Source organism: Equus przewalskii, chromosome 8, assembly GCF_037783145.1.
Source record: "Equus przewalskii isolate Varuska chromosome 8, EquPr2, whole genome shotgun sequence".
Lineage (NCBI taxonomy): Eukaryota > Metazoa > Chordata > Mammalia > Perissodactyla > Equidae > Equus > Equus przewalskii.
In genome coordinates this window covers 17,383,285-17,397,902 of record NC_091838.1, presented here as the reverse complement: position 1 = coordinate 17,397,902, position 14,618 = coordinate 17,383,285, and the positions used below count along the sequence as shown (strand labels likewise).

Genomic DNA, 14,618 nt, shown 5'->3' with positions numbered 1-14,618 from the left:
AAGATACGTTGGTCTAATTTGTGGAAATTGAAATTATGGGATTGGCCAATAGAGGGTTCATAGCAACTAAGTGACAGAAGGTTATTACTAGTCATTTTTCGCACTATTTTACATTATTTAAATTCATGTCTCAACCCACAGACGCTTATTGGGCACAATTCTATAGTGCCCCAAATCATAGCCTGCAGACTGACTTGACTACTTCACAGAGTTTACAAATATGTCTACACTTTAGAATTTCTCAAGAAGCCTGCATATCTCTTTTGTGGATGTGTGATCCAGCATAACTTTGTAAACCTTGTCTTGGGACTGGTGTAATCTGTGTTCCTCTGGTGTTAGCCTGGCGGAACAGTGTGAACACATGGAATGTAGAGTCAAAGTTTAGAGCAGAATTTTCAACAACAATAGGCCTCAAGAGAGTGTAACAACTACATATTTTCCCACTGTATGTTAAAAATTAAGAAAATTCTTTGAAAGACTTGCCTCAGGATTTCTGTAATTGTGTTAGTTACATGATGATGGCAACCGTAGTAAAGAAACAAATGACTAATTAAAAAGCAATGTGGTCACAACTGTCTAGACAGTGGGTGAAGATGTTTAATTTTATGCTTCTAAACAACTAACAAGACCTTTTAATTAATATATTTAAAAGATTAAAGATTATGCTAGTTCTGATATGCTGAATGGAAAAAACATAAATAAAAACCCAAAAAATCTCCCCCAAAGACAAAACCAAAAAGAAAGCTATTGAGAGGTATACGCTAGTTCATTCATTGCAGAGAATGAACTTGAGTTATTGGTAAGAAGAGCATAAATTGCTCCTTTAATGATGGAGTATTGTGGAATGTATAAATTATTTTGCTAGAATATAAGACATTATTTAAAAATTTTGCTTCCATTATGATGTATTTTTATAGTTTCTCAAAAAATTATTAGAAAATAAGGCATTTAAATTATCTTTGCAATTATGGGACATATTCATTTAAATATTTACTATTCTGTTAAAGACTCTGGGAAAATGAAATTAACATATAAAGATGTCCTTCTGCGGGAGCAAAAGTCAAACTTATAAAAAATGACATGCTGCAGGTAAGATATTTGACAATTTGAAAGGAGAAATCTAGTTTTTAAAACCAACGTGGTTTTGAGGGAAAAATTAAAGTGACTCCACAATGTGTATAGAGTAACGCTTCTTCATTGATTCAACTTTTCACTTTTGATCTTAATCTTAGTGGCGTTGGTGATGTCACCTCTGAAAGTGGCTCTCACGACCTTTGCAGTTTTCATTTCCTGGTCAGTCTGAACCTGCTGTACCAGAAAGTGGAAGATCAAAGGGCGATTTGTTTTTTGTGTCTAAACAGGAGTTGCTGAAGCGGACGCCGAGGAAACACAGTGACTACGCAGCCGTGATGGAAGCACTCCAAGCCATGAAAGCCGTCTGTTCCAACATAAATGAGGCCAAGAGACAGATGGAGAAGTTAGAAGTTTTAGAGGAATGGCAGTCTCACATTGAAGGCTGGGAGGTACATTCACTGTACTCAACGATGGAGCTTAAAATAGTTTTGTTGTGTCTCGTGCTATGTGTAGAATTATTGGCATTGTATGGACTCATACATGGTCATTTTTCTAGATAATGCCAGAGGGCTATAAGCATTTCTGAAAAGTGCTGTCATTATTATTTCTAAATATCGTAAAGTTGGCAGTTAATTGACGTAACTTCAATCTGAAAGCTTTGTAAGAGAGCCAGTCAACACCGTGTGGGTTATAAGCTTTGATGTTTCCCTGTTTGTGCATCATGAGTGCACTTTTTTCCTATCTTAACTTTGGTCAATAAATTCATAGCCTGAATCCTGGAGAGAGTAAAGAAGGGGAGTAAGTCTCCATACATGTGCTGGGATGTTATTATTTTCAGACTCTAAATTAGGTATTTGATGAATTTCATTTTAAGCTCACTTTAATCTCTTTAAATTTGAATTTCTTCATTTCTAAAATGAAGGAACTGACTATGATATGATTTTGAAGGTCCATTCAAGGTGAAAAATTTTATGGTTTCATGATTTGTTAAAGAGAGATTTAAAAAAAACTACAAAAAAGCAAATGAAGAGTGATATTCAGAGTCTGTCGTGTTTTCAGTTTGAATCCCAGTTATTTCCTGGCGTTGGAGCCCTGTATTACTTTAGCACTATATAAAGAATAAATTACAATTCTGTCTTCAAATTACCTTAATTTAGATGAGCATGAGCTTTTTACGAGGGTAATTTCTAGGGTAATTTTACTAGGGTAATTTCTTATGATAATGTAAGCAATTAAGATTTTTTTAACTTGTAAAGAAGATTTAAAAGGTTTCCAACCAAGCATTGTATCATGCAACTCCAAGTGGATTGCTTTTATCTTTAGGGCTTTATAACTGACTAATTTGTTTCCTATCTTCAATATGTTGGTTTCCATTTAGATCTAAAATTGTATCCGCTCAGATTTGCGAAGAAACCTCAAACATCGACCTCAGGGAATTCTCCTATTTATCTGCTCTTTGCCATAAATCTTTTAAAATGCTAACTGGGGTCTGTCTTAACTTCCTCCTCATCTATATTCTGCCATTTCCAGTGTCCAGGGTGACCTCCCGTTTCAGCATGAATGCTACTTATTTCAATCAGTTAAAATGGTTGTGTGTTTTACAGTTGATTCATAATGATAATTCTTTTCCTGGGGAGCCGTTGTCCTGCTGGGATGAGAAAAATGGACTAAAGTTTGCTTTTGCCGTTCTGCTGTCACTCAAACATTGGAAGAAAGACTGAGCTTGCTTTTAAATTGCAGGATTTGTCAGTGACGTCTGTCAGGCCTTGTACCAAAACAAAAACTTCACAGACTGTTTTTGGTGCTCTGGGGAAATGGAATTTGTCGTAATTTTGTTTCCTCCCCATGTATATCCTAAAAATTGAGTCTACTGCAGCAATGAGAAATTCCTTTAAAAGTGTTGATATTTCTTGCACTATACACACCAGGTACTCAAAGGAAGACTATATGTGAGCCATGCTTATATCATATGTAGCCCATAGTGGTGAGTGCCTTGGTGGGTTTACAACACTTGGAGCACAAGAGAAACATGGACCACTGAGACAGGAAACTGGCTGGAGGAACTCAGATATGACTAGCGTTCCAGCAGACACAGGCGAGATCATATGAATGTTGGGTTCCAAAAGAGTGCCAGCACAAGTTCTGCTTGGGAAGGATTTGAAAATGATTGCGAAAGACTCAGACATACAGTGATTCGGAAGTTTTGGAAATTTGAGGGAACACAGCTTGGAGCGGGGCCCAGCCAACTGACTGGCGACTTGAGTCAGAATCTGATTCCCCATCTCAGTTTATCACTTTAGAGGGAGGAGGGAAGCTGTTCTAGTACTCAGGCCTGGTCCCTTCTGGGAAGCTTAGGAGAAACTGCTATCTGATAGGACTTCAAAGGCGCAGGAGACAGAGAGACAGTCATATGGGATGAATTCAGGCCCTGGGAGGGAGTGGCAGTGGTTAAAGAGCTTTTTATGAATTGCTAACAGGGACTACTGCTCAGCTCACAGTTTTGTGTATGTTTAGAGTGGCTCTTGTGGGGTTAGGACAGGGCCAGAGACACATGTTGGTTGGCATGACAGTTACAAAACATAGAATTCTTTAGAGAGTTTTTGAGGGTAAGAGCCTTGAGCTAATGTTGGGAACCAGCCCCCTCTCTAGCTCCTTCCATGAGCTCCTGCAGACCTTTTAGGACCACCTTAGACATGACACCCTTGCTCCAGTAGCTAAAATTCTCTTGAATGGGATCTGAGTCTAGTACACCATGAATCTGCGTGATTTCTGCTGTAGATGGATTATTATTTCTAGTAAGGCACTTAATAAACCAGGGTCTTATTTCCCCGTTAATCAAATGAAGAGTTTTTACAGTAAAATCTCTCAGGTGACTTGCCCTTCTAGTATTTTGTGTTACTAAATTATCACTACATTCCTTATGTTGAATTTATGTAAATAGGCACTTGAAATTTATTGTTCCCAAATCATATAACATAATGAAAAAAAGCATGGCTTTTGAGCAGATTTGGTTTCTAGTCCAGACTCTGACTCTTAGTTTGGGGCTAATGCATCCATTCTCTCCTCCATACATTGTGGGTTATTGCAGGGGTCAAATAAATAAGTGAAAGTGCGTTGACTACTGTAAAATGCTGTGCAAATGAGGCTTTGCTTCAGCGGTTAGATTTTACCCTTGAGAAATTCCCCTTCTTTGTCTCATATATGCGCCTATCTGCTGAAGGCATTATATTACCTTACCCAGGCAAGAGAAACTAAAAGAAAAATTAATTGGAAAGATATTGGGTAGCCCATAGAATCAATAGAAAAGCTACACTATCAGATTCTAAAGGGTGTCTCAGCAGCTGAAGCTGTTTGGCAGTCTCCTGAGGGCCCTAGCTGAGATGGATAGGCTCTGATAGTTTTTTTCCATCCTTATATTACTCCATTCAAGATTCAAGATCAAAATCTAAGATTCCACTCATCTTGCTGGGTAAATTTGCTTACGGGAGGGCAGAGGTCCTTGATTGCCAATCATCCAATTTTCTTTTGGGGAAATGCTCATCCTCCATTGTATGTAATCTTGGTGAGTCTCTTAACAGTTTGCTAAAGTATTATAATCCCCATCACACAGATTTTAAAAATGAGGGCTTTATCATTTACCCAAGTTCTTACAACTAACAGGTGGCAGAGTATAATTTGAAAATAGGCAGATTGATTCTAAAGCTTATATTCCTTATTACTATGCAATATTATACCTTCTCAGATAAGAATTTAGCAGATTCTTTAGATTGTTAGTTTTCCTTCTTGCCCTTTAAAAGTAAGTTGATTATAGAAATTAGGTTTTTGTCAGCATTTGCCTAAGTGACTACCACCACAGGGGATCCGTAGTTTGTTTTAATTGCTCATATTTGATTAGTATAATTTATTATATCTCGGTCATGTATCTTGTGCAACATTCAAAACATTCCACAAGATATTCTGCTGAAGGTAATTGTGGGATAATGATTGATGCACTTGGAAAGAAAGTTTATTAGCTGTTTGATCAAAGTCACTGATACAGGGGGGTTGGCCCCGTGGCCGAGTGGTTAAGTTCGCGTGCTCCGCTGCAGGCGGCCCAGTGTTTCGTTGGTTCGAATCCTGGGCGCGGACATGGCACTGCTCATCAAACCACGCTGAGGCAGCGTCCCACATGCCACAACTAGAAGGACCCACAACGAAGAAGATACAACTATGTACCGGGGGGCTTTGGGGAGAAAGAGGAAAAAAAAAAAACCCTTAAAAAAGAAAAGTCACTGATTCATTTTGTAGGAGAGGACCATTCTCAGTCTTTGTCTGCTTTTTGGTTGATAGTATTGTAATGATAATTGTACTCTTTGTAGTCATACTGAACTGTATTGACAAAGGAGTATCAGTAAACATGTCATTTAGTAATTCATAGTCCTTGATAGACTTGTTTGGAATTGATCTCTCAAATCAGGAAAAAAAATTACCATACAAAAAATTATGATAAAAATTTTCATAATTTTTTAATAAATTACAAAAAATTGCAAGAAGGAAATTATTCATATATGAAAGTGTTGGGAAAAGAAGATTCAAGATAATTATTCTGTTTTAGGAAGTAAAAAGAAATAATAGAAATTTGACATTGCTTGATTATCTTTACCTGGAGAAATACAATGCTACAAAACTATTTTAAAATCAACTTTTGTTGGTTTTGGAATTTGCTGCTTACATTGGTTAAGTTTGTGTCTGACAGCGTACTGACTTCAAGTCATGTTCTCTTCTTATTTCATGAGTGGGAGTCTTCTAGAGGCTGGGATGACACCTGCTTCTTTTTGTCCTCTCTACAAGGTGATTTTGTGGATACAAATTTGTCTGCCACCTTGAGGTAGAATTGATTTATAGATGGCCCTTGTTAGTTAAGGATAAATAGTTCCAGAAAAACACTATTGAAAGTGAATTCACTTAAAGAGGGGACCAAAATTTCGTAATAAGTGGGAGAGGGGGAAAACTGAATGGGATTTTATCTTGGTAAAATGAAAATTTATATTCTTAGTTTGTTTTATCTAATATGTAACAGAATTTAGATTAATTTCAGTTAATAATTTGAATCTCAAAGAGTGAATCAAATGCTGAGTCTTTTTTTGGAAGGGGCATACATTTCATGACAAAACTATGTGATCCAACAATGTGATATTCTTCCTTTCACATTTGAGCGCCATAGTATTTCAAAAAGATTTTTTTTGAAAGAATATTCAAATGTTTCATTAATTTTCTCAAGAGACCTTTTTGATATTGAAACTGGTCTCTTATGAAACACCCATTTAGTTGTCAGTCTTGTCAATTTTCTTTTCTTACACTCTGAATGGATCTAGCTCTGTTAGATTCTCCTCTGTCAATGTATTGTTGTATCTGAGTGGGGAAGTTTCAAGGCCTCACGTCATCTTTCATCTTTTCCAAGCTTATGGTTTCTCTCTGCAGTCAGTTTGTGTTTTTCTGCAATTGACATTCAGCGTTTGGTTGACAAGATGAATGAGATAGACTCTGTTGTTAAGCGGGGTGAGCTGATAATGGGGTCAGATAATTGGTGAATAGTTTCATTTTACAATGATTTTTACCGCCTCATAGCTGCAGCGAATCAGTAATGAACCCTTGTGTGACTTATGTTAAGAGAACTTGTTAACGTAAAAAAGATTTACCCTTTCGTATAGTCCAGATATGATTTACCAGTATTATTTTTACTGGATTTATTGAGAGAAGAGGATTTGTTCTGTTATAGCACTTCTTCATAAATCATGATGTTAATATTTGAAGAAACATTGGAAATTAGAAAAGAAGCCATAATATAAATACATACGCTTCTGATTGTCTTTGCTGGCTATTGTCATTTTCTGAAAGCATACATACTTTGGTACCTAACTAACGTTCACTTAGGAAATTCATCGTGTGTCCACATTAAATTCTGTGATGGTGCTTTGAAATTTAATAGTTTTTCTTGTATGCTGATTGTATAATTGGCAGCTGGTTATATACCAAATTGTGTATTCAAAAATGATTTCACTTCCTAACAAATTAGATTCTGAATTGTTGGTATTTTCCTGCTGGATTCTTGTAACATGAGGCAGACACAACAGGAAGAGGAGCTCCTGGTGAGGAGTGTTGCCGAAATGGGTCCCAGTCTTTATGGACTGAAGTCATTGTTTGTTCCATCAATTCAGACTGATCTCTCAACTGTATTGGAAGGTGATGTTTAAGTGGTGTCCTTCATAAATTTGACAAAGAAAATTACTGGAAAATTGGCTGAAACCTGAAACCACAGCATGGAATGAATTATATCATTAATTAAAAGCGTAGATAATCATAAACACACGGAGCCACCTCTGATATTCATCACAGTTAATTCATGCCAACTCTCATTTTTTTAATGTTCTGTTATTGCGATGATCACACTGCATTTAATTCTGTGTTTACATATCTGTTTCTTCCACTAATATATGTGTTTCTTGGGAGCAGGGCTCATGTCTCCAGCTCTGGGTCCCCAGTATCTAGGACAGTGTCTAGCAGGTTGAATGGTAATTAAATGCAGATATAATTACGTTGTAGTTATGTATTAATTGTCAGTGGCTTCTCACTATTTTTTGATCCTTTTGGCTCTTTTAGTTAATGGCAGTAATTCTGACGTGGTTCTGTTTACAGTCCGATCTTTGTTTCATTATTCTGCTACTTTGATGTCCTCTAATCCTCTTTAGCATTCTGTTCTGGTTTATGGTTCACAAATGCACCATGTGAGGTTTTTCAATTCCTCGTCTTTGTAAAGGTATTTCTCTAGTGCAGGGTCTGTTTCTTTTGTCTAATGGACGTATACAGATGGACTTCCCTCAGTGTATTTTCGCCTTTGCGCTGCTGGGGTGGTGGTAATGGAGGAGGAATAAAATAGGTTCCCACAGGTCGGAGTAGAAAGAGAAGCTTTAAGAATGAGAGGGAGCTGGATGAGGATGTCTCCCACCACTAGTCGCAGTTATTTATCTATGATTACTCTTACCTTGAGCTATCAGTCAGCCTTCCTTCCTTGATCTAATAAAAGCAGTCAGGATTTGAACTATCCATGTACTTTCTAGCTGGGTTTTTGCTCTGTTTAATTCTATATATGTAATTCATTGCAAGCAAACAGTCTCTGATTTTACATGATAAATGTAGCTCCCTAAAAGGAAATACGCGTTAAAAAAGATAAATAATCTAGATGATAAAAGTGCATTATTTTGGTTATTTTTTAAGGAATTGCTGAAAGACAGAAGGACTCTGAATCGTATGGGTAAAAACATTGTTTAGAAATATCTGCATTAAATATGTGCATATACATATTACATCATATGTAATGGCTTTAGGGCAGCTCAAAATTAGTGATTTTCACAAAGCCCTCTTATTTTTTAAAAGTAAATCTTTCCCACCTTACCTCTTGAACGTTGATTTATGATTCTATGATATGTCACTACCCCGTTAAAGTAGCTTATTTTCATGGGCAGTATTTTTTCAAGGTCACAGTTTTTTCACAGTCCAGTAATCTACTGCCTCTGACACCTACATGGTGACCCAGGAAACAGTCTACAAAGCTGATTTAATTAAGTCGACATCTTTTTTTTTTCTTTCTAAAACTTAAGGAACAGAGAGGTCAACTTGCTTGAGATTTATACCAGGCGGAAATGTTTAACACATTGCCTGGCATGTTGTAGAAATGTTAAAAACCTGACTTTAGTATTCATCTGGAGCCAAGTGTTTATTATACATGATTGTTCCATGACTAAATATGTATTTGCCAAAGAATAGGTATCTAGATTTAAAAATCTGTATCAATTTGCAAAATGAAGATAAAATACTAACCAGGAATAGCAACATTATGCAGATGTAAATGAATATTGAGTGATGATGAAATACACCATGGGTGTAACTGTGATCACGTGACGTCTTGTGCCCTGGGCGCTGGGAAGCAGCTGGGACTCTTCCTCAGGCAGAGACCTGTGCTCCCCTTTGTCTCCGTGTTAGCAGGGTCGCTGTCCTGCGCACTGGAGCACCTGAGCTGGGGAACTTAAGCCTCCAAAGCACTGTTGCTTAAAGTGTTGATGGAATACCACGTGCATCAAGATCTGCTGGGATGGTCTGCAACCTACCCCAGATTTTCTCAGTTTCACTCTCTGAGGGGCATGCCAGGGTACCTGGAGTTTTAACAAGCTCTTCAGGTGTGCCTTCCAAACTCTGAAATCTGAGAAGCATTGTCCTAGAGATTTTGCTCTCTTCTGATGATCTGCCTGGCTTGTTTCGTTACTTCCACATTTTTGATTTTCTGGTTCACCCGGCTGACAGTCTCAATTTGACAGACTTTAGTGCTCCTGACACTCACCTAGCAATCTGGTGTTTGTAGCCTTGTTTCAATTTCTCTTGTGAATTTTATAGCTTGGCTTCTTTATCCCTAACCCTAGAAACTCTCCCGGCATTTCTAGGTAAATGAAAAAAAATTGCACATAATTTTCAAAATATCATAAACTTAATGTATTTCAAAGATTAAGCCATGATTTAAAAAAAATTTTTTTTTTTTTACTACAGAGAAAGGTAGATTTTATCATTTAAGTGAGGGGGAAAATGTGCCACAATGTTATTAAAAACAGACATTTATTAAGTTTCTACTTGTAGGTGGGATGGATTTGAAGTGAGGGGCATATTATGATTACACAGAAAATTGTATCTACATTGGGCCAAATTTTCTTCAATAGTTATAATATTGTACATATCTCCGATTAAAAATTCTTGATGATTTTCAGCTACCATTGTCATGGAACTAATGCAGAGAGTAAATCATGGTAAATCAAAGGCACAGGGGATATTCTTTACTAAAAGATAAACGTGGTATAAAGAGAAATGCTATAAACTATCCTTTTAGAATGGGGTTTTTGGACAAATCTATGTGATTTGACACAGATTCCTTTAAGTACATAAACAATTCCCTAGGAGTTATTTAATTATTCAGTAAAGGTATTTCATATGCTAATAGTAGATTAACGTGGTAGAAGATAGTAGAAGTGATACTGTACTAATTCTTGAAGCCTGCTGTTAAATGTTAAAAACATAGAAAAGTCTCAGTAGGATTTAGTATAATGTAATATGAGTGATGTTATGTGTATATTATGAACTATACTTGGAATCATAACCCTGAATTCTACAGGGTTGGGCTTAATGTCATTACCCCATAAAATTTCATTAATAGATAGTTAAGCAGATGCCTTGGGTTGCTTAGGAAAAGAAGTGTTGACCTCAAAGAGGTCAAGTAGTCTTATTCTGATTTTTGATCAGGAGCTAGCAGCTGAGGGAACTTATGGTAATACCTTAAACATAGCATATCTGTATATTAATGAGAAGTTTGAGAGTTTGCTATGATATTAGTCTGGATTAAATGAACCAAAAAGTCAAACTATTCGAATATAGTTTAGAGGAAAAAGACCTAGGTGCTTTGTTGACTATGGGCACTTTGAATCAATTGTAGGATGGGGTTGCCATAAATATGCTAATATAATCTTATGGTAAATTAATATATATGTATTGTACAGGACTGGAGAAATAATTGTATCACTATATTCTTCATGTCAGCTCACTTCTGAGTAGTTGTTTTCACTTCTGGAAGTGTTGCATATTAAGGGAGACCCTACAAACAGGAGAAGACCCAGAGAAGAGTTACCACAACCCCCCAGGTTTCTGAAATCAAGACAAATGGTCAAAAGGCAATGGGATTACATTGCCTGGAAGGCAGAAGGGAAACGTGTTAGCAGTGTTCAGATGTTGGTGGGCCTATCATGATGAAGAGGGTGTCCCCCCACTCCTAGGATGCAAAAATAGAATCAGAGAGTAAAAAGGGGGGTAGATTTGTCTCTACAGTAGGGAAAATCTTTCTAATAATTTGAGTGGCTGAATAAAGAAATGAACTATCTTATGAGGGAATGAACCTACCTTTACTGAAAGTATTCAAGAACAGGCTGGAAGCCCTTTTTTGTCAGGGCAGACCACAAAATCAATGTAGAGTGAACTACAGCAGACATCAGAAGAAAATAAAGTAACCTCACAGAATCAGACCACCTTCAAAGCTAGTCATAATGATTGTACTAGCCTTTACGGAGTCGTTTCTCTGTTCGGCATTGTGCTGGGACAATATTGTCTTATTAATTCTCACTCTGACTGTATACAGTAAGCACTAGTCTCCCTTTTCCGTAGTGGTTTGAAGTCATAAACATAGCTAAGAATCAAAGGAGCCAGTCAGAAGTTTGATGTGTTAGTACTGGAAGCGGAGAAAAGAGAGAGTGAGAGAGAGACACGCAGACAGATGGTAGACTTTGGATAGTCTTGTCCAGTGGTAGATAGATTCTCTTAGCCCGTGGCTTGCAAACTCCCCTTAAATCCAGCTCACCAAGAGTCTTTCTGATTATCATATGGCTTTTCAAGTAGGTAAGCTTACAGAGGGAGATTGTGTCGGCCGTATTCATGGGAGCATTCAGTGTGTCGTCAGTTATTTTTATCACTGAGAGTAATATATCTACTTTCTATTTTACATGTTAGTCCACATGAGTTCTTCAGAGCTTGGACGAAATCTCACGTGAGACTGTGTAAGAGGAGGGAATAAATGGCCTCTAACCATTATAGTTAGCTAAAGTTTACATTAAATTCTTCTTATATTTACTAATAAAGATAATAATCACAGACAGCTCAGGAAATGTATTGTTAGGATTTCTGTTGTATAGGAATGCATCTACAAATACCTACGTATTTAATTTTGGAAACTTATTTAGAAAACTAGTTAATATGCAAATTAGCACCTTTCATAATAAAGGAGATTATCTTTCTGCCTTGGCTTTTATGCACTACTGTAAGAAATAGCCAAAGGTGAAGTATTTTGTACCTTTCGTGAAATTGCTACTAGTCAAACTGCTTTTCCTATGTTGTGTAGGTCCCTTGTGCAAGAATCAATGCAGTTTTCTTTTTTACATTTTTAATACTATTGTATTTTAACGTTTTTCTAAAGTAGGGATGGTATTCACTATAAATAAGAAATCATTGCCACTGGAATTAGGATATATAGTCATATGTGGTAGTTTTTGCATGACAAAGTATGTGAAATTGTGTAAATGTTTGACAGATCTCCCTTTATGTATCTACTCTTATGATGAAAGGAAAGAAGAGAGGGAAATATCTAAAATTTAAAATGTGTTTGTAACATAGATACTCAAATTAACGCAATGATACTATCTTAATTAACTTCCCTTTTGGGAAGTCTCTTATTATAGTTATAAGGGTTGTCATTTTAATTTAAACTTTTATAATTGATCAGAAGATTATCAATTATTATTGTGGAAATATGAACTTTAAAATTAATATTCTGAGTTTTAAATACCAAAAATAAAAATTAAAGTATTAAGTTTAAAAAGAATCAGAAATTTAACTGATATTTAAAGACTAGACATATTTAAAACTGAAGTATTCTTGCAGAGCACACTTAGCAGATCTCTACTGAAAGCTTCCTATTTTTTTTTGTCCAACTCAGTGCATTAGATATGATGGTTTAGGTGTAGAAACAAATACACTAGAAGGTTTATAATGGCTCAAAATAGACGTTTATGGTCACCTTGCACAACAGTCCAAAGCATGTGTTCTGCTCAGGGGGCAACTTTCCTCTGTTGTTGATTCAGGGGCCCAGGCTCCCTCTGTCTTGTGGCTCCTCTCAACTTCCAATGGTTAGCACTTGTGTTAAGAATCAGTTTTATCACTAATCATGTAACCTTAGTGGGCACTCAGTAGAGGCTTATTTAATGAATGAGTGTGCCTCTACCGACTTTTAACAACTACAGTGAAAGGCTCTATGCAAAATTGCTCTCTTTAAATAGATTTTTTCCTTTTATTTCTTTTTTTCCCATCCTCTCCATCCTGGGGGTGGATATATAAATTGAGACTTGCTCAAAATTTAGACAACTTTATATGCTTTGCCATCTGTCCTTGGAGCTCTTTTCCTATCCCAGCAACAGAGAGGAGGAGGAAAGGAATATTGGGTCCATTAATGTTATGAATAAGTTTGAAATAGTCTCATTTTTAAAGAAGGTAGGTACCATGTATCATATATGCTTATGTATGCATACATATATAAAATAGCTAAAAGGAGACACAGAACCTCATAACAGTAGTTGTATCTGCTGAAACTGACCCAGAAGAGACTGGAAGGGAAGGAGACCTACATTCAGTGTATAAATATTTGTACTGTTTGGACTTTTACCTCTCCATATATTGCATCTTAAAATAAGAACAAATATACTTTTAAGGAGAAAAAGAATTACACACCGAAGTTTCTATTAAGTAATCAGACATTATTGTCTCCATTTTTTCTGACTTAGGGGTCCAACATTACTGACACCTGCACTGAAATGCTAATGTGTGGAGTCTTATTGAAAATTTCTTCTGGAAATATTCAAGAACGGGTTTTTTTTCTTTTCGATAATCTTTTGGTGTATTGCAAAAGAAAACACAGGTAAGATGATAAACAGGTAATACTTCAGAAATTGTTTCTCCATCTCACAGGGTCAACCTTTACTCTGTGCTCCTGGGAACTCACAATCTCATCAGTAAACTCCGACCTACTCTCAGCCTATTCTCTGATGTTTCTCTTGACCTTCTTATAAACCCTAACTGAGACGTCACTATCATTTGATGACACGACCTCCCCAGCAACTGGAGGAGAGATGGTTTTTTGTTCCTACCTCACATTCCTCAGACCCTGTAGGAGAGGTGGATGTGTCTTCCATGTTTCCTAAAGCTGCTTCCCAACCATTCCCTCCTCTTCCTTCAAGCATTCGAAGCACATGTGGAATTCATGCCAGTAGTCCTTCCTATCCATGAGCTTTTCCTGTTCCTTTTACAGAGCACTTAATACCTCCCTGCCACACACGAAATCAATGATGGCTTTAGCTTTCGTATCACTTTCTTCCTTCCACTTTCTTGTCACCTTGCTTGTGTGTTCATAACTCATATGGATAATCTGTCCAGTATTTAGGATCAGAAAGCCACAGCCTCCTCACCTGCGATGCTCCTCTCCTTCATTATACCTGAGCCACCTGTCCTATGTTCATATCTTTACTTGTCAACGCTAAGTAATAAAACGTTGTAAATGAAATCTCAATTTTAAGCATCCCACTCTGCTGTGTTAAGGTGCTCATGTCAAAGTCACCACTGACCTCTGTGTTTCCTAATCAAGTGCTCATTTTTCTGCTCATTAAGGTTTTATGTGTTTTCTCAGCAGCATTTAACTTAGTTGAACACTTTTTCCTTCTCAAAACACTTTCTTCTCTTTACTTTTGTAAATCGGTCTTTCTTGGCTGAATATTGGGCTGCTGTGGGGCTCTGCTTTGGACCCCTCTTTCCTCTTCATATTTGTGGGCTCTGCTATGGTGATTTTGTTCAGTCCCATAATTCATGTCTCGTATCTAAATCAGTTGCATCCATTATTATAGATTCATTTATCTCAGTTGTGATGGCTGTAAGGA

At 36.8% G+C, this 14,618-nt stretch overlaps 1 protein-coding gene across 1 annotated transcript in view; it reads left to right on the top strand.

Moving 5' to 3' along the window:
• PREX2 (phosphatidylinositol-3,4,5-trisphosphate dependent Rac exchange factor 2) overlaps nucleotides 1-14,618 on the top strand; it is a 277,989-nt gene that overhangs the window by 84,061 nt on the left and 179,310 nt on the right. The window contains exons 6-7 of the mRNA XM_070630503.1: nucleotides 1,362-1,523; nucleotides 13,473-13,606. Coding sequence (XP_070486604.1) covers nucleotides 1,362-1,523; nucleotides 13,473-13,606 — 296 coding nt within the window. The remainder of the gene's footprint in view (nucleotides 1-1,361; nucleotides 1,524-13,472; nucleotides 13,607-14,618) is intronic.